General features: G+C 60.6%; 3 protein-coding genes across 3 annotated transcripts in view; 1 reads left to right on the top strand and 2 right to left on the bottom strand.

Annotated features, from left to right (window-relative positions):
• Positions 1-379: 379 nt before the first annotated feature.
• On the bottom strand, positions 380-5,024 carry Ptx4 (pentraxin 4). The gene is made up of 3 exons (XM_090324652.1): positions 4,501-5,024; positions 3,185-3,851; positions 380-1,449 (listed from the first exon to the last, which is right to left on the bottom strand). The coding sequence occupies exons 1-3, from the start codon at positions 4,636-4,638 to the stop codon at positions 809-811; spliced, it is 1,446 nt and encodes a 481-aa protein (XP_090180778.1). The 5' UTR covers positions 4,639-5,024; the 3' UTR covers positions 380-808.
• Positions 5,025-6,414: 1,390 nt separating this feature from the next.
• Positions 6,415-15,684, top strand: Telo2 (telomere maintenance 2). Its single transcript, XM_090324753.1, has 21 exons — positions 6,415-6,487; positions 6,856-7,191; positions 7,750-8,027; positions 8,469-8,537; positions 8,673-8,820; positions 9,074-9,176; positions 9,998-10,066; positions 10,275-10,416; positions 10,496-10,632; positions 11,021-11,109; positions 11,260-11,364; positions 11,638-11,726; positions 11,878-11,969; positions 12,182-12,298; positions 12,420-12,491; positions 12,671-12,862; positions 13,619-13,710; positions 14,110-14,209; positions 14,362-14,426; positions 14,595-14,710; positions 15,266-15,684. Exons 2-21 carry the CDS (start codon positions 6,857-6,859, stop codon positions 15,370-15,372), a joined length of 2,517 nt encoding a protein of 838 aa, XP_090180879.1. The 5' UTR covers positions 6,415-6,487; position 6,856; the 3' UTR covers positions 15,373-15,684.
• Positions 15,685-15,764: 80 nt separating this feature from the next.
• The window catches only part of Ift140 (intraflagellar transport 140), a 49,638-nt gene continuing 43,568 nt past the window's right edge, over positions 15,765-21,834 (bottom strand). The window contains exons 23-30 of the mRNA XM_090324752.1: positions 21,418-21,561; positions 20,214-20,342; positions 19,934-20,116; positions 19,019-19,225; positions 18,715-18,927; positions 18,477-18,643; positions 17,418-17,559; positions 15,765-16,351 (exon numbers count right to left, since the gene is read on the bottom strand). Coding sequence (XP_090180878.1) covers positions 16,145-16,351; positions 17,418-17,559; positions 18,477-18,643; positions 18,715-18,927; positions 19,019-19,225; positions 19,934-20,116; positions 20,214-20,342; positions 21,418-21,561 — 1,392 coding nt within the window. The 3' untranslated portion in view covers positions 15,765-16,144. The remainder of the gene's footprint in view (positions 16,352-17,417; positions 17,560-18,476; positions 18,644-18,714; positions 18,928-19,018; positions 19,226-19,933; positions 20,117-20,213; positions 20,343-21,417; positions 21,562-21,834) is intronic.

The following is a 21,834-nucleotide window of genomic DNA, read 5'->3' as shown; positions in this document are numbered from 1 at the left end:
AGCAGGAACTTAGGGTTGCTTTTAATCTCTTACCCAAGACTGAAACCAAGAATTCTGCAACTAAACCACCATTAGCACAGTCCTGCCTGTGCCAATGCCAGGGGACCTGGCATCCCTCCAGAAATATCAGTCAGCTCACCGTCTTTCCAAAAGAAAGGTGGCACTTTGCTCCCTCCTCAAGGGCAGAATTACATGAAGCATTCCAGAGAGCAGGGAGGGGGTGGTGAAGGAGGAGGGGCCCTGAGGCCTGCGTGCATGAGCAGCCACAGAGACCTTGTTTCACACAGAAAGATGGGCAGGCAGACACATGCGTCTCCACCAAGTTCCCTGGTCCTGGGAAAGCGGAGGACAGCAAGTGATTCAGGCCTGCACACAGCTTACCTCCCTGACCATGACTCAGTGACCACGCCTGCTCCCTGCCTCAAGGCAGGGCACAACTCACCCAAGACTTTGGCCAAAGGCAAGACCTTCAAAGGATTGAGCTGCCTAGGGTTGATTAGAATCTTGAGATCTTGCCTTTGGCAGTTCTTCGGGAATCTGAGAATCAATTCGTTAAAAATCACATTTAACTTAAACTACCTTTTCTAATCGCCAATGCATGTATTTTTTTAACATGTCAAAATATGGAATTCTTTTTCTTTTGTTACTTTTTTTTTTTAAGTAGGGACTTGAACTCTGAGCCTGAGTGTTATCCCTGAGCTCTTCAGCTCAAGGCTACCACCCTACTCCCGGAGCCACAGCACTACTTCCGGTTTTCTGGTGGTTAACTGGAGGTAAGAGTCTCCTGGACATCTGGTGGGCTGCCGTCTCAAGGACACGGCTCCAGGCAGGTGCAGCTGGCCCTCTGCACAAAGCCCCCCGCCCACGTGGCATTGGCCAGGGTCAGAATGGCACCTGTGGGGAACTCCCTCCCCGCGAAGAGGTCTGCCACTTCCCCAGGGACCAGAGCCCGGTCCCACATGGCCAAGCCAGCCACACTGCCCACAAAGGCCTCGGTGCCATCAAACCCACCCCCCACGCGGTCCTGTTCCTGGCCCACCACCAGGGAGCCTCCAGGAGGGATCTCGTAGCCCATTCGGAAGCCAGAGCCAGCAGCTGCCAGCTTGCGGTCCACGTGGAGGCGGAATCTGCCCGTGGGAGATGCCCAGACCACGCAAATGTGGTGCCACTGCCCATCTAGCAGTGGCTGCAGTGGCAGCTCCCTGAAGGCTGGGTCTCCGATCACAAAGTGGATAGCGCCAGGGACCAGGGAGCCCCTGCCATGCAGCACCAGCTTGTTGTCATTCTCCGGGGTGGCATAGGAGAGGAGGGTGCCCAGGTGCCCGGCCGCTGTGCGGACCCAGCTGCAGAAGGACAGGGCACGTAGGGCAGTGAGGAAGCTGGGACGGAAGGAGATCACGTTCTGGGTGGAGGCGTTTGGGAAAATGAACACAGGGCCCACGTTGCAAACTGGAAAGAGAGAGAGTGTGCATGGAGAGAGGGTCAGCCTCGGAACCGTCGGGAAACCCAGAATCAGTGAGCACCCTGAGCAGGGGCTCTGCCGTGGCCACACAGAGGGGCCACCAAGACACGCTGACCTGCAGCTACTTCATCCCAGCTTTCGAGGACTGGCCTCATCCTGTCCCCGGGTGAGGCCAGGGTGAGCGCGCGTCCTGTCCCTGGGTGAGCCGGCCCTCCATGCTGACCTGAAGCTCCCCTTAGAAGCCTCTGCTGAACTTCCCTTCAGCTCTGAAACAAACCGCCGTCCGTTTACCAAGTGGAAGCAGCCCAGATCCCAGCAGAAGCAGGGGGATCGGGAGGTAGAAGCCCGCCTGGATAAAGTGAGACCCTATCTCAAAAAAACCAAAAACTAGGCAGGGCGCAGTGACTCACGCCTGTCATCCTAGCTACTCAGGAGGCTGAGATCTGAGGATCACAGTTCAAAGCCAGCCCGGACACTGAGGTTCATGAGACTCTTACCGCCAATTAACCATGAGAAAACCAGAAGTGAGTGGCGCTGTGGCTCAAGGGGTAGGGTGGTAGCCTTGAGCTGAAGAGCGCAGGGACAGCGCCCAGGCCCAGAGTTCAAGCCCTATAACCTACCAAAAAACATTGGAGACTCACTCTTGTCACCCAAGCTACTCAGGAGGCTGAGCTGGGAGGACCGCAGTTCAAAACCAGCCCAAGCAGGAAAATTCATGAGACTCTTACCAATTAACTACCAGAAAACCAGAAGTGGCACTGTGGCCCAAGCGGTAGAGTGCTAGCCTTGAGCAAAAGAGCTTGGAGGCAGTGCCAGGTCCTGAGTTCAAGTCTTGTAACTGACCAAAAAAAAAAAAAAAGACTGAGTTTTTAACTCAAATGACAGAGAAGGCAGCCCTGGGTTAATGCCCAGTGCAGGAGAAAACAAAAACACAGCCCAGGCCAGGGTGTATTATGTGTGTGTGTGTGTGTGTGCGTGTGTGTGCGCGCGCGCGTGCGTGTGTGTGTGTGTGTGCGTGCGTGTGTCCATATATGTGTATATATGTACATATATGCATATATATACGTACACTATTTTTTTTGCCAGTCCTGGGCTTGAGCTCAGGGCCTGAGCACTGTCCTTGGGTTTTCTCAAGGCTAGAGCTCCACCACTGGAGCCTCAGCACCACTTCTGGCTTTTTTCTATGTATGTGGTACCAAGGAATGGAACCTGGGTCTGGGTCTTCGGGCATACTAGCACTCTACCACTAGGCCAAACTCCCAGCCCTTATTTGTATGTTTTGATAGCTGGAGGTCAAGTCCAACGTGGGTCTTAACATGGCCAGGCAGGTGTCCTCCACTAGACACGAGACCCAACAGCCTCAGTCTGCCCACCCCAGGTGGGTAGCCACCAGCTTGCGGCCCTTCTTGTATCCCTACCCATCTGTCAAGCCTCTGCCTTTGTCCTGGTTTCTGCTTCCGCCCCACTTTCCATGCCTCCCCCGCCCCCTTCTCCCTGGCTGGTGGCTACACCACGCGGTGACCTGACCCGGTGGGGGCCTGCGGACAGGCTGTCACGTGGCAGAGGGTCAGAGTCAGGCTACCCCCTCTCCTGGGGCAGGGCACACACAAAGCCAGGGTCCTCTCCTCCCAGGGGGGCGGAGGGGTGGGAGGACTCCCGGGCTCAGGAGGAGACGGAGGGGAAGCTGAACATCCGTGGGTGGCTCAGGCCTGTGACACTCACCATGCCCCAGGCTCTGGGGGGGCTGTGCTAGCTGAGGAGGGTTCTCCCGGGGTGTGAGAGACGCGTAGATGCTTGGGGCTGGAAGCCTCTGGGGAAGGGAAGAGGTGTCCTCAGAGTGCCCCTGGAGTGTGGAAGCCCCCAGCACCTGCCTGGCCCTCTGTAGCTGCAGGGAGCCTGGGCCTGGCCTTACAGGCCGAGTGGGGGGCAGGGTGGGGGCAAGCGCTGGAGCTGCAGTGCCACAGCTGTCCATCTGTAGGCGTCCCTCGAGCACGGCTAGCCTGGCACCTTGGCTGTGGATGTGGTGGGTCAGGCTGGCCAGTGTTTCCTGCATGGCCTGCATATCCCGGGCCAGGCTGTCCATGGCTTCCTGCTGGGCCTTCTGCGCCTCCCTCTCCTCCACCTGCTGCCTGCTCTGTGCACCCAGGATGAGGTCCAGGGCCTGGAGCCGCCGGTCTATCTTCTGGCCTCTGCGCCGGCTCTTCCTCACCCACGTCTTTAGGTGGGCCAGCTCCTCCTGAGCTATGGTCTGAGACCTGTTGACCGCCAGAGCCCTGGCCTGGCTGTCCTCCTCCAGGCTCTGGAACCGGGCATCAATGTTGTAGGACACGTTGTAGTTGTTGGCAATGGCCTGCAGGTGTGTCAAGGTCACCTCTTGGAATCTCCGAAACTGCAGAGAGGACACATCAGTTATGGGAGGCAGGGATCTTGCCACGACATGGGGAGATGTGGGCAGATGACCTCAGCCACCACAGGCTCAAATCAGTGTGGGGTTTGGGGGGGGGCGACAGTGCCAGGCTGACCTCTCCACAGCTGGATGGCTGTGGTCAGTGGCTTCTCTTCCGCAGCCCGGGAGGAGAGGGGCCAGCGGGATGGGCTGCGTGATCCTTTGGTGGAATCAAAGCAGGACTCACACGGGGCCCTCGGCAGCCCCTGCTCTGAGACACACCAGACCCCTCTCAGTTCCCACACCTGGGCCGATGCAGGGCACCTGGGGCCCCCAAGTCCCTCCTAGTCCTTTCCCTGCTGCTCAGGCCTCCCTGATCCCTACCCACCGCAGGTCATCTGACGGCCCTCAGAGCCCAGGCTGCCTGGCTCTTGCCTGGTGTCCAGTGACTAGTGAAAACGCCATGATCTGCTCCAAATGCCCAAACCACCAAACCAAAACCAAACCAGTCAGCCAGCCCCTAAACGGTGTGCGGTGTGTTCGAGTCCACCCAGCACCAATGCTTACAGCGGTTTCTGTAACACTCATTGTTACCTGTTGCCGTTCAAAACAAACTGAAAAAATGGAACCACCCCAAGGGTGACACACCTACCTGCTCTTCTAGTCTACGGAGCCTCTCAAACAGTGGTTTTCTCTGCCCCGCTGGGCCTGCTTCCTGTGATGAAGCCCCATGTAGATGTACTAGCATGAAAAGGAGGCAAACCAGAGTCTTCCTTCCTGAGCCACCCATGATGCTGAGAGGTGTGGGGGTCGGGCAGGTGTCTTCCCAGGCATCCGCCTTGTCCCCTGATCTTTTTGGATGAGTGGTTTTCCTTCCTCAGCCCAGGCTGGATGTCCGCGTCCTCTGGCCACCTTAATGAAAGGCATGTGCCTTCAAGCAAATGGGCGCTGAGAACCCGGGGTTCCCAAGGAAACAAACGTTAAAACAGAAGCAAACAGTTTCTTTTGGAAATCGTTCCACTGGGTGCAGGCCTCGTCGGGTCAGCGCAGGGACTGATGGGAACTAATGGCTCTAACAGGAGCACATGGACTTGTTGAAGCTGAGTGGGCGACCTAGCGGGAGCCGGGAACTCACTGGAGCCAGGCTGCACTGCCTCTGGTTTGGCCATGCATCCTCTCTCTCTCTCTCTCTCTCTCTCTCTCTCTCTCTCTCTCTCTCTCTCTCTCTCTCGGAACTAAAATGTGGTTAGGAGTTACTTGCATTTCCCCGCTAGGATTCAATTACTTTCAGTGTATTTCTTGTCTGTTTTTCCAAAACAGGGTCTTGTTAGAGTGTCTGGGCTGGTCATGAACTCCTAGGCTCAAAAGCAATCTTACTTGCCTCAAGTCTCCCAAGTAGCTGGGATTGCAAGTGTGTGCTGTTACACGCACACACAAAAGCTCCCGCATGTATGGGGTCAAGTGAGTTTCAACACACGTACACTGAATACGCGTGTAACATTCCAATCAGGCTGGCATTGAGCCGCCACCCTCAGATCTCAGCTTCCTGAGTAGCTAGGGGGCTCTTGTGGCCTTGTTTTTCTTCCTGGTTAATCACAGATAAGATGTTTCTTCCGGGGCCGGCTTCGAGCTGGGATCCTCTCCTCAGCCTCTCCAGCAGCTGGGATCCCGGGGCACCTGTGGCTGTGCATGGGCGCATCCAGAGGCGGCTGCACTTCCGTCCTGCCCGGGCCGGCCTGCGAGGCCCTGGTCCAGCGCGGCCTCCGGGGCCGCGGCTCCGGGGTTCCAGGGCAGCAATCCGGGACGTGCCCTCGAGAACCCACGGGAAACTGACCACGCCAGCTCGTGTCTGCCGTTCCGCGTCTTCCCAGCTCGCGCCGTCCTGGACCGCCCCGCCACGAGGCCCAAGGCCTCGAGACAGTCGCGCCGGGCACCCCACGCGGGCCGAGCTGCGGTGGGCTAGCCGACAGCCCCAGGCCACGCAGCCCGAGGCCACGCCGCCCTAGGCCACGCGCGGGAACCGGGTCTCAACCCGGAGGGGAGGCAGGGCCCCGCCCACTCACGACCCACCACAAACCACGCCCACACAAGACCACGCCCACACCGAGAACGATCCACTCAACAGGCCTCTTCCTTCTCAGGCATAGGCCACGCCCCCACACCGGAGGCCACGCCCCCACACGGAGGACGAACCACTCAACAGGCCTCTTCCTTCTCAGGCATGGGCCACGCCCCCACATCGGAGGCCACGCCCACACACGGAGAACGATCCACTCAACAGGCCTCTTCCTTCTCAGGCATAGGCCACGCCCCACACCGGAGGCCACGCCCCCACGCCCCACCTGACTTCTCCGGGAGAGGAAAGCCGTCTCCCGCGCAGGTGCAGACGCGTCGGCCGCGGCTGCGCGACCGATTCGTCAGGAGCGGTTGGCGGCGTCCGGCCCCACCGGCTTCAAAACTCCCCGGCAGCCGGCCGAGAGCCTGGAGCCTGGAACTCGCGGCGGGGCGCCGGCCGCGACGGACGGAGCAGTTCTCCGGGAGCCGCGTGGCTGTGGCGAATCGGCGGCGGCGAATCGGCGGCGGCGAGTGGGCGGCACTGGGATCCCAGGGAGCCGCGGCGGCTCGGGAGCCCGAGGGAGGCAGGCCGGGGCCGGGCCGGGCGGTGGTGGGGGGAGCGGCAGGCCAGGGCCGGGTGGGGGGGCAGGTCGGGGCCGGGCCGGGCGGAGGGGGGGGCGGCAGGCCAGGGCCGGGTGGGGGGGCAGGTCGGGGGCGCAGGTCGGGGCCGGGGCCGGGGCCGGGTGGTGCAGGGTGGGCCGGCCAGGGCTGGGTCGGGGGCTGGGGCGGTGTGGGGGGCACTTCCAGGTCCGGCTGTGCTGCGTCGGGGTACTTTGGGGTCCTGGACCCTCTTGGCATTCACCTGGCCCGGCGGGCCCAGGCTAAGAGCCTGGGGGAGGCGGGACTCCCCTCTGACTTCGGCTGACCTCGGGTCTTCTTGGGATCCTTGCAGGATGGACCCTAAGCTCTCGGCCGTGGGCATCTCCGTCCGGGAAGCCATTCACACCCTGACGTCCTCTGAGGATGGTGCCCACATCGTGCTCACCCTGGGGGCCCTGAAGCGGTATCTGGAGGAGGCGGATGACCCAGCCCTCCGCAGGGAGAAAGAAGAGTTTGCTACCGTACACTTCTCGGCCGTCCTCAGATGTCTGTTCAGCAAGCTGAACCCTGACTGGTTGGAGCTGACCCCAGATGGCCAATTGGAGCGGCTCTGGGAAAGCTTCTTCCTGGAGGGCCCTGCTGACCAGGCCTTCCTGGTTGTCATGGAGGCCATCGAGGGCACTGCTGGGTGAGAGGCTGGGGAGACCTAGGAGCTGTTGATTATGGTGAAAACCCTGAACAGCCCAAGGGCCTCTAAGCCCTGACAATTGGTCATCTTGGAAGATGAGGACAGAGAACTGTCCTTCACACCTGGACACTGGTCTCTCTTTCTGCTAGGGGAGAGTCCTGCCTGTCCCAGGAAGGCCCTGGCCTTCCCCGTCCATGCCTGGGGAGCAGGGCTCACAGCTCTGGTGATTGATGTGGGCATCGAGTCAGTCAGCTGCAGCAGCAGCACATGTGGTATCTGCTGGGCTGCTCCAGGCTTGCAAGACAAGCGCAGCCTAGATGCTGTGTGTGCCCCGCAGACGCTCAGGCCCAGGGGTCCCAGGCTGCCATCGGGTCACCTGGCATTCCTTGTGAGATCGCAGTGCTTTCCATGCAGGCGCCAAGTGGCACTCCCATCCCACCCCCAGTATCTGCTCTTGAGGATGGGGGGCTTCACTCAGCTCATGAATCGGGGCACGCATGCTGCCTGTGTTGTCAGGGTTCCGGGGCACAGGGGCTTCTCACACTCCTGCGTTTTCAGCCCCAGCTTCCGTCTGGTGAAGATGGCGCGGCTGCTGGCGCGATTCCTCAGCAAGGGCAGGATGGCGGCTCTGATGGAAGCGCAGTGTCGGCCACAGACCAGGTCCAGCTTCCCCCTGGCTCTGGAGACGCTGCTGGGCAGAGTGGTGGGCCTGCCTGACCTCCTGGGCAACCGCCTGCGGCGGGACAACCTGGCCCCGTTCTTCCCCCAGAGCTACTTTCCTCTGCTGGGGGAGGAGGCGGCCCGGGCCCTGCAGGCTGTCGTGGGCTCTCTCCGAGGTGAGGGCTCCCGTCTCAGCTGTCATCCCTTCCTGAGGACTTGGTGGCGCACGTGGACTTCGGGGCCCCGGTGGCACTATCGGGTCAGGCACTGTGGCCTCGTCGTAGGAGGTGGCTCCTGCGTTCCTTTTGGATGGTGGGCAAAGCCACCAGGCTGCCGGGCCTTTTCCATGCCTGTCCTTTGAGCTGGACTGCGCTGCACAAGGCACTTGTCCTTGTTGGCTGTGTCCCCTTTATTGTGTCTTTGGGGGGCGTCCACACTGCGTTGAGGGTCTTCGGGTCTGAGAGTGAGCTGACTGGCGTGGGGGGCTTTGGCATTTTTGAGTCTGCCATCCAGTCTCGATCCTGGCTGCCAGGAGACTGGTGTGTCCTCACACGTGGACTCGCCTCACACGTGGACTCACGTCGGTCACTCCTCGGTGGGTCTTGCTTTCTTCCCAGATGGCCAGGACTGCTCGGTGTCCTTTGTGTCTCGAGTGCTGGGGAAGGTCTGCATCCAGGGGAGACAGCGTGAGTGCTGCTGCCCCGCTCGCCCTCTCCTCCCCCCACCCCGCCACCTTGTCCTCCCGTGTGTGGGCCCCGTGTGTGTCAGCGCTGGGGCTGTGGGCACGGCAGACCCATGACCCCAGGCCCGTGTCCACCCAGAGGAGATCCTGGGTGTGCTGGTGCCCCGGCTGACGGCACTGACCCAGGACAGCTGTCTGTGGCAGCGGGTGTGCTGGCACCTGGTGGAGCAGGTCCCTGACCGGGCCATGGAGGCCGTGCTGACCGGGCTCATGGAGGCCGTGCCGGGGTAGGTCACAAGGTGCTCCTCTGGGGTGGTGCTTCTCTGGGGTCCCTGTGCCCTCCACCCTGGTACTGCTCATGGGGTGCCAGGACTGGCTTTCCCTCGGCCTCGCTCTTTCCAGATGGCCACGGGCTGTACAGGTGCTTATGGCTTCCACAGCAGAGCTGCGGAGTGAACTGCAGCCTGGCCAGGGCCTTGGCTCTCCAGGGGAGAGTGGCTTCTTTTCTCCTTCAAGCCCCCTGCCGTCTCTACCCTACAGGCCTGAGGTCCTGTCTCGACTCCTGGGGAACCTGGTGGTACAGAACAAGAAGGCCCAGTTTGTGCTGACTCGGAAGCTTCTGTTCTTGCAGTACCGGCACACGGTGAGAAAGCGGGCGGGGTGTGCCGCCCCGAGCCCCGGAAGAACACTAGTACTGGGGATGGAGCTCAGTGGGGGAGAGCCGGCCTGCTCGGCCTGCACTGCACGAGACCCTGCGCTCCTCACCAGCAATGCGCGCGCATGTGCGCATGCACGCATGCGCACGCACACACACACGCGCACACACAGCAGGAAGGGTCAGGGAAGTGGAGGGCACATTCCTCTCCTGCTGATGAGCCTGCCGTGACCCAGCACTGGGCACCAGTCAGGCATTCCTGCCGAGGAAGTGCCCTTGCCGCTCTGTTCGGTGCACCGAGGATTGTGATGACAGGATGTTGCTGCCAGTCTTCTCGTGGCCCAGAGGCCAGCGTCAAGCCCGGGGTGGCCAGCATCTCAGTGCAGGGAGTCAAGAGCAGACAGTGGGGGCCGGGACCTGGTCCTGAGGTGCTTCCTGCGAGCTGGGCTCTGTCTTGGGTCCCGCCTCAGGGAACGCGCATTCCAGGAGGGGTAGCCCATACTGGATTTCACAGTCCTGCTAAAGGAAGAAGCGCAAAAGGAAATAATATCCTTAGGAAAACGATGTGGCCTAGCTGGGTGTGGTGATGCATTCCTGCAGTACCAGAACCAGGGAGGCTGGGGCCAGAGGAATCCGAGTTCAAGGCAGCCTGGGCTCTATAGTGAAACCCTGCCTTGAGAAAAGAGGAGCAAAGGAACGCAACTGGTCCTCACAGATGAGTGTGGGAGTGCGGCTTGCTGAGAGCCCGCCCTGCGGGGCGGGCGGGAAGAGCGTGGTCTCTGGTGAGAGTGTGCTTGCTTTTGCTGCAGACGCCCATGCTGCAGAGCCTGCTAGGGTACTTGGCCATGGACGGCCAGCGGCGCCTGCTCCTCATCCAGGTGAGAGTTACCTTTCATTCCATCCCCATGTCCCTGGCTGTCCTCTGGTGGGGTTGGGGGGGGGGTCCAGCTTTGCTGTGCTATGCTGGAGCCCCTTACATGTGCGTGGCTGTGGGTGCTTTGTGGAGAGCCAGTCACCGAGGCACATGTGGTCCTGGGCTGCGGCAGAGGGGCTGCCTGGCCAGGCTGGGACTGAACCACCCGCCAGGTGCTGAAGGAGCTGCTGGAGACATGGGGCAGCAGCAGTGCCGTCCAGCATGCACCCCTGGCACAGCAGCGCTATATCAGCTCGGCCATCCTCATCTGCCTGGCACACCTGGGGGAGCCAGAGCTGCAGGACAGCCGGGATGGTGAGCCGGGGGCACAGGTACCGCCCAGGGGCCCTGGATGCCCTGAGGAGTCCTGACGGTTCGTGTTTGCTGCTTCCAGAATTGCTGGCCAGCATGATGGCAGGGGTCAAGTGTCACCTGGACAGCAGCCTTCCTGCTGTGCGCCGGCTGGGCATGGTCGTGGCCCAGGCCCTCAGCTCCCGCATCCACCCTGAGGGGCCTGCACTCATGTTCCAGGTGGACGGGGGTCATCTTGGCTCCTGCGAGCTGGTGTGGGGTGGGGCTGGATCCTGTCCTCCGGATGGGAGGGGGGAAGCGCCCAGACCTCGCTGTCCAGGGCTGCCAGGAGGCCTGGCCAAGAGGCGGCAGGCTGCTCTGAGCAGGCAATTTGCCTCTGCTTCCTGCCATGCTGGGCCTTCCGGACTCACTGTGCCAGCAGCGGCTCTGGGACAGCCTGGGGGTACAGCGCCGTGGCCGTCGTCCCCAGCTCCTTTGGGAGGAGGTGATCTGGCCTCAGCATGGCTAGGCTACACCGGACTGGACAGATCGGGAGGCCGGACTGCAGCTGTCCCTCAGGGATATGTGACCCTGTGGCATCGCTGACCCTGGCGTGTCTGCATTGCAGTATGAAGATGATGATGAGATGAGCCGCGAAATGCTGGCCTTGGCCACTCTGGCCCCCCAGCCTGTGGGTGACGACTCCTCGGAGGCGGGGTGAGGCCCACGCTCCCGGTCTCCACCTTGGCTGTGAAGTTTCTCTTGGATAGAAGTTAGGGTGCGGGGAGGATGGGGGGAGCCTCATTGCAGGACCCATGGAAGCCAGGACTCAACTGGCAGCCCTGAGCACTGTGCTCTTTTTCCTAGAGTCCCATCTTTGGCGCCTGTGGCCACAGAGACGCCTGCAGAGGTCACGGGAGGTGATGCCAAGTCCCCAGGTCAGCCACAGGGCTCGGACTCAGAGCTGGACAGGTAGGGCAGGGCCCTCTGGGCCTCTCTAGTGGCCACTCGCTGCAATCCACAGTGGTGGGGGAGTGAAGTCACATGGGTAGCGTCCCCCACATCGCTTGCTTTCAGCCTGAGGGCTCTGCCCCAGCTCTGGATTTCTGCAGCCCTGGCTGGTCACCTCTCTCCTGGGGTCCTGGGGGGCCCTGAGCATCTTCAGGACTTGTCCCTGGGGAGGGAGGCTGAGTCAGAGTTCTCTCCCTAGGGACAGGTGCTCCAGTGTCTGCTCTGTCTCTACAGTGATGATGAGTTTGTCCCCTACGACATGTCAGAGGACAAGGAGCTGAAGAGCAGCAAGGCGCCCCTGTATGTCCGAGACTGTGTGGAAGGTGCCTGCGGGGTCACGTGTGGGGGGTCTCCTACAGCTCTGCTCCAAGGGTGCCCGCGCCTGGCCTTACTCCCTGGCTGTCGCTCATGCGGACACTCTGGGCTCCCCCGCCCAGGGGCACGGCTGAGGTGGGCCTGTCTGGTTCTCTGCAGTCCTTGCTGCCTCTGAGGACACCGAGCGCTGGGAGGCTGCATTGCAGGCCCTTGAGGGTCTGGTCCACCGGAGCCCCGAGGCCACCCGGGAGGTGAGCAGGAGGGGCACGCACCCACTAGCTGGGCCCTGTGGCCGCAGCTCCCCGGTGCCAGGCACGTTGGGTCACGGGAGGCAGCTTGCCTCACCAGGGGCCTCTGCTGGGCCAGCCGGTAGCAGGCAGGTGGGCGGCCCAGGCATTCTGAGCTGAGGGCAGTGGCTGGCCTTGGGGGGGGAGGAGTGCCTGACCCCTCGTCTCCACGTCAGGTGAGTGTGGAGCTGGCCAGGGTGCTGCTGCACCTGGAGGACAGGACCTGCCTGGTGGGATTTGAGAAACTGCGCCAAAGAGCCCTGGTGCAGGTCACGGCCACAGACCCCGCCCGGGTGAGTCGCAGCAGGACGGCCCGGCCAGGGCAATCCGTGGGGAGCACTGCAGAGTCTCTGCCTGCACCCCAAGGCAGCCTCTGGAGACCTGGCCTGGGCCGCCTCTCTTCTCTTGGCTTAGGTGGCTGAGTATCTGACCTCACAGTTCTACTCTCTGAACTACAGCCTCCGGCAGCGCATGGACATCCTGGACGTGAGTGCCCTGCTCTCCCGGGCCTTGCTGGGCCCAGGCTGCCCCCAAGCTGGGAGCCCTAACTCCATGCAGACAGTGTGACCAAGCCCTGGTCCCCAGGGCTCTGCGGGCCGTGGACCTGACTTATAGAAGGTGGTCCTTCCCCAGAGCCGTGGCACTGCCCGTGTCTTCTCCTCCAGGTCCTGATCCTGGCAGCTCAGGAGCTGTCCCGGCCAGGACGCCTCCAGAGGCCGGTCTGCCATGGCTCCCCGGGCCCTGGCCCCCAGGGCTCGCCAGCGCAGGTCGCCTCTCAGCCTGGCAGTGCTGGGACTCCCGACTGGCGAGTGGTTGTGGAAGAGCGCATCAGAAGCAAAACCCGGCGGTTCTCCAAGGTCAGCCGAGCCCCTGCACAGGCCTGCAGTGGGTGGCAGGACGAGCAGTCATGTGACTCCAGGGAAGCTCTGTGTGTACCAAGGGGCAGGCCAGCCCGGGGTAGGGACAGCTTGTGTTGTTGTGTCTTAGAGTCAGAATAGGAATTGGGAGTGTAAAGGCCCGGAGTCAACATCAGAAGCAAGCCAGTGGCCGCCGAGTGCTTGGGTGTCTTGGCCTGCACCAGAGGTTGGCAACCTTCAGAGACAGTCTAGGTTTTCCCAGGACAGGAAAACCTAGAGTCCAGCGGGCTGTAGCATCACAGGGCTGAGAGGCCCATTGTGAGGACCATGAGCCGTGGACCTGGCGAGGCAGACATTGCCAAAGCTGCCTGAGGCCCACCACCCTCAGCAAGGGGCTGGGAGCTGGGGCAGCTTTTTGCTGGTTAATTCAGAGCCTGGGCATTGTCCTGGAGTCTCTTTTGTGCTCAAGGCTGGCCCTCTATTACTTGAGCCACAGAATCACTGCCAGCTTTTTCTTTTTGACTGTCTTAGGGTTTGAATTCTGGGCCTGGGCACTGTCCCTGAGCTCTTCAGCTCTAGGATAGTGCTCTACCCCTTGAGCAGCAGTGCCACTTCTGGTTTTCTGGTGGCTAATTGGAGAGAAGAGTCTCCCGGACTTTGGTGCCTGGGCTGGCTTTGAACTGGGATCCTCAGGATGAGTAGCTAGGATTGCAGGTGTGAGCCACTGGCTCCTGATGGGAGCCACGTGTCTGGCAGGGTTCTTCCTGGCAGAAGCTGGCAAGTGGCCCCAACAACTTCAACTCGGTGGCTGGGTGCTTCTTCTTTCCTCTCATTCAGCGCTTTGACCGGTAAGCAGGTTTTCTGGAGCCCTAAGTGCACGCAGTGGTGGTGGTGTTGCAGGGGAGAGGCTGCGGGGGGCTCTGTGTTGTGGAAGGTCCCCCTGGAATTGGTCGCAGGGAATTGGTCATCGCTGTCTCTTCCTGTCTCAGGATCAGCTAGGGTTGTGTTATGTGACATCTCGCCTGCCTGGCACTGCCCACTTCCTGTCACTGCACATCTTCTGCCTCAGAGATGGGCTCTGCCCCCTCCTCAGGCTGTGAGAGTTGGGGTGATCACAGGGGTGAGACTCGTGACGCAGGCCCGGCTTGGGCCATGCGCAGGCTGTGGGGACTGTAGGAAGGCCCGCGACTCCTTTGGCAGCCAGCCCTAAGAGTCTGGGCCCGCCTTTCCTCTGTTCTGCATCTTAGACCCCTGGTGACCTTTGACCTCTTGGGAGATGACCAGTTGGTTCTTGGAAGACTAATCCACACCTTAGGGGCCTTGATGTACCTGGCTGTGAACACGACGGTGAGCAGAGGCATGGGAACTGGAGGTCTCTGGGGCCCGGGGTGTGGGGAAACCATTGAGCCCTGTGCAACCTGTGTGTCTCCCTGCCCCCGGGTGGGCAGCGCTGTCTGGCACCTGTCTGCTCGCCCACCTGTCCCTCGTCTGGTCTCCAGGTGGCGGCATCCATGGGGAAGGCCCTGCTGGAGTTCGTGTGGGCCCTTCGCTTCCACGTTGACATGTGAGTGTGTAGGGAGGGCAGCTGGCCTGGCACTTCCCACACCTGGGCTGGGCTGGGCTGAGAGCAGGGGGCCGTGGTGTCTGCTGGACTTGGGGAGCTGTGTGCACTCAGGCCCTTGGCTTCCTCTCACCACACCACGACTGCTCTCCTCTACTCTTGTGCTGGTAGCTACGTGCGTCAGGGTTTGCTGTCGGCCGTGGCTTCCGTTCTGCTCAGTGTGCCGGCCCAGAGGCTGCTGGGAGACCTGCCGGATGAGCTGCTGGAAGCCAGGTCCTGGCTGGCCGGTGAGTGTGCACGGGCTGCCAGCCAGGTGGTCATGTGACTGCCACACAGGCCAGGCAGTGCACACGAGCACAGGGACTGCAGTGGGGTTACTGCGTGCGTGCGTGCAGTACGTATGCGTGTGCCGGTCCTGGAGCTTGAACTCAGGCCATGGGCGCTGTCGCTGAGCTTCTGCTCAAGGCTAGAGCTCTACCACTGGAGCCACAGCGCCACTTCCGGCCTTTTCTAAGGAATGGAACCCAGGGCTTCATGCATGCTAGGCGAACACTCTACCACTAGGCCACGCTCCCAGCTAGTCCCACGTGGTGATTTGTCATGGTGCTTTGGGGAATAGCAGAGAGTCCTGGAAAAAGAGTCCTCACGGGACTGGTCTGCTCCCATGGAGGGTGGCGGCAGCTGGCAGGGGATTGTGGAGGGAGGAGGGTGATGGGTGGGAGAGGATGGTGGAGGGTATGTGAGGTAGGACCTCAGGGAGAATCCTGGCTGCTGTGGGAAGGCTTAAAGGGAAAGGAACATGGCAGGTCTTTTCAGTGCCACCTATTTTGCTCTCCCGTCAGATGTGGCTGAGAAGGACGTGGATGAGGACTGCAGGAAGATGGCGGTGAGGGCTCTGCTGCTTTTGGAGAGACTAAAAGACTCACTACTCCCGGCCTCCTCCCCCTAGTCCTGCTGTTTCCTGCCTCGGGGAGCCTGCTGGCTCCCGGGACCTGCCCTGGAGGAACGCATGGCCTCAAGGAGCAGGCTTGCCGCAGTGGGTTTGGAGCGCGCCTGGCCGGGGCTGTTCTGTACTGTGCAGCGTGCCCTCCCCAGCCAGCCCTGCTGGAACTCGGCTGACACTGGAGGGCTCTGTGCCGGCCCTGCGCAGGGTGCACGGACTCTGGCCGGGGCTCAGGAGCGCCTCCACCACGTTCCTTCCGGGACGTCAGGCCGGGAAGCAGAGTGGGGCTGGCCCCCTGGGCCCAGAATATAAACCAGTAGTAGCAGTGCGGTCTCCTTGTGTTTCTCACAGGCCCTCACGAGGGCTGCCAGCACGGGGGACAGGAAAGGGACCAGGCCTCTGAGAAAATAGACTTTACTGGAGTCACAGAAGTGGCAGCCACTGAGCTGGGCATGGAATCCTTGCCCCTATCCAGGCAGGAGAAGGAGATGGCCATCAGGGCGCAGGGCTGGCCCCTTGTCAAGCGGCCCACGGGCACAGTCAGCAGTAAGGGGCGTCTACCCTGCCGGGCAGCGCCAGGATTGTGAAGCTCTAGAAGCCATAGATGGTACCGTCTGTGGTTGGAGAAACATGCAGAGGGGAAAGGAGCTAAATAGTGTTTACAGGAGCCCCGGGCACCAGGAAGGCCGAGGGGAGGCTTGCCACTATCCCCCAGCACGGAGGGCAGGCAGCGTGCTTCCCCTTGGGCAGGAATCCTGCTGGCCCAGTAAGAGGGGCCTCAGGGCTCGTTCTCCACCTCCTCCACCACCTCCTCGTCCATGTCCTTGTGGTCTTCCATGCTGTTGTGTCGGATCCGCTCAGGCACAACGCGGGACAGCGGGAGGCCCAGGGCCAGGTGCACGGCGTCCACCGTGCGCTGGTCCACGTAGTAGGACATGTTGGCGGAAGGAAGTCTCTTGCGCATCTCCTCAAGGTATTTGTAGGCCTAGGGCAGAGGTCACGGGTCAAGTGACAGCCTAGTGGTCACGAAGACCCATGGATGGCGGGAGCCTCTCCTTCACAGGAAGGGGGCGTCCTAACCCATGCCCCCCAGTGTTCCACCTGGGGCCAGGGCCGCCGAGCCCCTTGGCCTGTGTCTTGGGCTTGCTAACACTGAGCTGTGACGGGTTGGGGCAGCTGAGCCCCAAAGCAGAGTGCTGCAGTAGCCTGGCCCAGACCACCAAAGGGGAGGCAGATCTCATCCACAAGCTACGCCTGCCTGCTGGAGGGGAGGGGAGGGGAGGGCAGGGAGTGATACCAACGTCTTGTTTTGACTGTGTCGAAGGAGCCCTACTTCGCTAGCCTGGAGCTGAGTCTCCACGGCGATGGGCCTTCAGCACAGTCCACGCTCTAGACATATCACCACAGACCATCAAGGAGGGCTGGCGGGAACCTCAGGAATGGAGAGGCTTTCCTGGGCAGTTAAGTTTCCTACAGCAGGGCACAGTGGCTCACGCCTGTCATCCTAGCTACTCAGGAGGCTGAGATCTGAGGATCCTGGTTCAAAGCCAGCCTAGGCACAAAAGAACCTGAGACTCTTATCTCCAATTAACCTCTAGAAAAGGGGAAGTGGAGCTTGGCTCAAGGGTAGGGTGGTAGCCTTGAGCTGAAGAGCTCAGGGACAGCGCCCAGGCCCCGAGTTCTAGCCACGCGACGAATTTAAAAAACAGGTTTCTTACATGTGCCGGCATACTGCTGGGCACAGAACACACTTGGGCCAGGGTGAGCCCAGGAGCAGAAGCTGGGCAGGAGGGAGGAGGGAGGGGAAAGCATGGGCTCTGTGCACCCCTGAACACAGCCTGGTCTGGCAGGGGCACCTCGGCGGGGAAAGTGTCACACTAGAGGACCAAGGACCGAGTATACGAGGAGGAGTTTGGGTGGCATGGACAGCAGAGCAGATGCTGCCAAAGGAAACTGGCCCCGGGGAGAGGCAAAGGGGACAGGAACAGCGTGCAGCTCCTGCCCGTGGGGGAGACCGTTCCAAGTTGTATTGAGGGAGGACGTGTATTCACCATCTGGTGCTCCTCCATGTGCATGTGGTGCTCCACCAGGAAGCCGTAGACGTCGCCGATGCGGATGGTGCTGTCGAGGTCCGGCTCCTCCAGGAGCAGCTCACACTGCCTGACCGAATCCTTGGGGTCCTCCGAGTAGTTCCTGCCAGGGGACCCGAGAGGCCGCAGCTGCAGCATCACAGCCAGAGCCCAAGCCGGCCCCTGCCTGCAGCGGCAGCTCGGCCCTTCACCAGTTCCTGTCTCAGGGAAGATGCCAGGAAAAGCACACAGACCAGGCTGTGTGCCAGGTTCAGGGGTCTGCAGAGCAGGGCACAAGTGCCGCAGACCCTGGAGGGCTCCCTGTCACAGCCCTGTCCTGTGTTGAGGACGACGCCTCCCGCAGGCTCCCTGCAGCTGCAGGCTCTGAAACGCTGTTTCAACTATTGTGGGAACTCTTGGGTGCAATCTGTATTCTCAGGTAAAGAAACAACAAGCTGTTTAGCTCTTTATGGTGGCCACGGAGGAGGAGGCTCTTGGAAAAGCTGAATCATCCAGCAGTAAATCAAAAACCCTGCTAAAAGCAGAGGCAAGCGAGGTGGAACTGGGTGGCGTCACTCAGCCCCCAGACTCCCCTTCAAACTCTGCCCTGCACCCCCACCCACCAGTCTCCCTCCCACTGGCTCTGTTTCCTTTTGTTTATTTATTTTCCCAGTCCTGGGCTTGAGCTCAGGGCCTGAGCACTGTCCTTGGACTTTCTCAAGGCTAGAGCTCTACCACTTGAACCAGAGCACCACTTCCGGCTTTTTTCTACGTATGTGGGGTACTGAGGAATTGAACCCGGGTCTTTGTGCATGCTAGGCAAGCACTCTACCACTAGGCCACACTCCCCCCTAGGCTCTGTCAGGCTGGGGCCTGGTTTTCGTGTGGCTTTGGCTAGATCCCCCGAATTCCTATCTAGTCCAAGCCGCTGGAAGCAGAAACTTGGTCTGGGGTCATGCAGCCAACCTGACTCCCCCAAAGGAGTGGACAATCAGACCCCGGGGGCGGAGCCGGGCTGCCCCGGTCAACGTGGGCGCACACCTGCGCGCCTGGATGAACCTCTTCACCAGGGTCATCTTGCCCTGCAGCTGGGCCAGCTTGGTCTCCTGGTCCAGGGGGTTCTTGGCTTTGGCCTTGGACAGGCACTTGTAGGCCTCCGTCAGCGCTCCATGGGCCTTGTCGTAGTTCTGGTACTCGTCAATCTCCACCTGTGCCCAAGAGGAGCCCTCGTGAGGACGGGGCTCTGCCGTCCTCCCCGGGCCCCGAGGAGCACCCGTACCTGGGCGCAGGCGTCATAGAAGCCGGCCAGGAGGTCGAGGGCTCGGCCTTTGGTGTAGAAGCTGATGATGTTCTTCATGATCTCCGGCTCCTTCCGCCAGTCCAAGGACTGCAGGTAGTTGGCGGCCATGATGTAGACCTCCTTCTGCCTGGAGACCCCCGCGAAGAACACAATCTTCTCGGTGTCCCCGGACTTGAGCAGCGCTCTCATGGCCTGGGCAGAAAGGAGCGAGGGTTTGGGTGAGCAGCCCGGGGCGAGCTGCCCAGAGCGGGGCCGGCCGGCGGGCGGGGCGAGGGCGGCCCACCTTCAGCTTGTTCCCGGCCTGGGTGTACTTCTTGGTGGCCAGGTGGTAGTGGCCCTGGCGCATGCAGCAGTTGGCGATCTGTTCCAGCAGCTCCCGCCGAGACTCCTCCGATAGCTCCTTCGAGTCCTTGGGCACGGTCATCTTCTCGGCCATCTCTTCCGTGATGGTCATGTTCTGGTCTATGCACAGCTGCAGAGCCTCCCGGTACTGGGAGAGAGGCGGGGAGGCAGACGAGAGGCTGAGGGCCGAGGGCTGCCGAGGAAGCCAGCGCCAGGCGGTCGCTGTCTGGCAGGACAGTCCCCACATGCCAGCCTTCCTTTCTCTCATGCTGTTACTTCCTTTTTGGCTACTAACATTCTAGAGCTCAAAAGAATTGACAGATTTCTCTTTCGTTGGTGGTGGCTGTGGGACTTGAACTCGGGGCCTGGGCGCTGTCCCTGACTCGTCAGCTCAAGGCTACTGCCCTACCCTTGAGCCCCAGAGCCACTTCTGGATTTCTGGTGGTTAACTGGAGCTAAGAGCCTCAGATCTCAGTCTCCTGAACAGCTAGCAGCACTCAGCTTCTTGAATGTTTTCAACGAAGGTTTCACTTATTAAGAATTTGAGTTATCCTAGCCGCCACTCAAGAACGGCTTGCAGGCCATTCCGTGTGTGCACGGTGTTTTGCCTGCTGGGTGGAACCACGGAGGCCTGGGTACACGTCCCCAGAGGACATGCGCTCTCTGCCGTGCTGGGCGCTGCCTCTCGTCCTCCCGGGCCTGAGCAGCCTGCTCCGTATCTTACCAGGAGCAAGCATCATGAAGCCCTGCCTCAGCCTCCTGGGATGACAGGTGTGTGCCAGCACAGTGGAGGCGCCCCCTTCTGCGCCCCCTTCTGCCCCCCCCCCACCCCCCGCCATCCCCTCCAGCCCGGAACCTTCTTGGCAGCCAGCAGCAGCTCCACAGCCTTCTCAAACTGCTTGTGCTCGATGCAGAAGTCTGAGCAGCGTGCCAGGAGGGCGGGGTCCGACTTCTCATCCAGGTCCTCTGCTATGAGCTGTAGAGCCGCAAACTGCTGGGTGGCAAAGGCCAGCTCCAGGGCCTTGGAGAAGTGGCCAGCCTGTGGGCAGGCGAGGAGTATGGGCAGTTGCCCAGGCCTCAGGTCCTAGCGACGGGTGCTGCCTGCGGGTCTGCAGCAGCAGAGGCCAGGCCCTCACCTTGTGGTACAGCATGACGGCCCTGTCCATCTGCTCCCCCTTCTCCTCGTAGTGCCGGGCGGCCTCGATCATGTCCTCTGGGGAGCTCAACAGGGCCAGGTTTATGAGCTGGTCGTCTAAGTTGTTCTCCTGTGGTGGCGGTGCGGGAGGGGGTGGGGACTCAGCCAAGGCCGGTGGGTATGGGGTAAGTCCCCTTCTTCAGCTTGCTCTTTCCAGGTCATCTCTGCTGCTGCTTTTGCTTTTCTGTCCCAGTACCGTGGTTTGAACTCAGGGTCTCACTGTCCCTCAGCTTTTTCACTCACAGCTGGCACTTTACAACCTTCCAGTGGGATCTTTGGGTCCCCAATCTCTAGGTCTTACTAGGACTTCCAGATGTGTGTGGGCCTATTTCACAGAGTACTGCAAGAAATACCCAATACAAGGGGGTAATTCCAGAATCTGAATTGGAACTATTTATAGAGGTCCAACAGCTTTTTATTTTTTTATTGGCCAGTTTTGGGGCTTAAACTCAGGGCGTGGGCACTGTCCTTGAGCGCTTTTTTTTAAAAAATGGTTCTGGAGCTTAAACTCAAGTCCTGAGTGCTGTCCTCAGGCTTTCTCAAGGCTAGAGCTCTGCTACTTGAGCAACAAAACCACTTTGGCTTTTTCTATGTATGTGGTACTGAGGAATAAGACTCAGATCTTTGTGCAAGCACTCTATCACTAGGCCCCATTCCAAGCCTTCCAATAGCTTAAAAAAAAAAATTGGTCATGGGGCTTGAACTCTGGGCCTGGGTGCTGTCCCTCAGCTCAAAGCTACTGCCCTACCCCTTCAGCCACAGCGCCACTTTCTGGTGGTTAATTGGAGAAAAGATTCTCAGATCCTCAGATCTCAGCCTCCTAAGGTGGTCAGGATTACAGGCATAAGCCACCACGCCCAGCTTCCACTAGCTTTTGATGGGATGTCTACCTGTTCACAAGGCTACAGGCAACAGCCTACAGCTGGTTCAGGAGCCCTAGGTTCTAGAAACCCAAAGACAACTCAGGACTTTGCATAAACAAGGTCAGATGGAGGAAGCAAGAATTGGGGAGAGGGCAGGAAGCGTGAAGAGCAGGGAGGGGAGGAAGAGGAAGAGAGGGGAAGAAGGAGGGGAGAAAAAGGAGAGGGGAGGAGCCAGGGCTCCCGGTACAGCTGCTCAGCGTTGCTATGGAGAACGAACGGTACCTTGCACAGGCGGATGGCGTTGTTGAAGGCTTGTGCCCGGGCGTAGAAGTACACGGCCTGCCTCACCTCCTCCTGGCTCTCGTACTGCCTGGCCAGGTGATAGGAAGCAGCCCAGTTCCCAGTCTCGTTGGCTATTTCAGCAGCCTAGGGAGACACAAAGCCACCCAGAGGCCTCGTCTCAGCCCACCAGCCCCATTCCACATATTCCACATTCATGGGCTTTTTTTTTTTCCCCCCAGTCCTGGGGTTTGAGCTCAGAGTCTGAGCACTGTCGTTGGGCTTTCTCAAGGCTAGAGCTCTACCACTTGAGCCACAGCACCATTTGCAGCATTTTCTAAGTATGTGGTATGAAGGAATCGAACCCTGGTCCTTGCGCATGCTAGGTGAGCACTCTGCCACTAGGCCACGCTCCCGGCC

The sequence above is a fragment of the Megascapheus bottae genome, chromosome 36 (genome assembly GCF_031878675.1).
Source record: "Megascapheus bottae isolate mThoBot1 chromosome 36, mThoBot2.hap1, whole genome shotgun sequence".
Classification (NCBI taxonomy): Eukaryota; Metazoa; Chordata; class Mammalia; order Rodentia; family Geomyidae; genus Megascapheus; species Megascapheus bottae.
The sequence above is the reverse complement of the archived record's forward strand: the minus strand, read 5'-3'. Positions and strand labels throughout refer to the sequence as shown.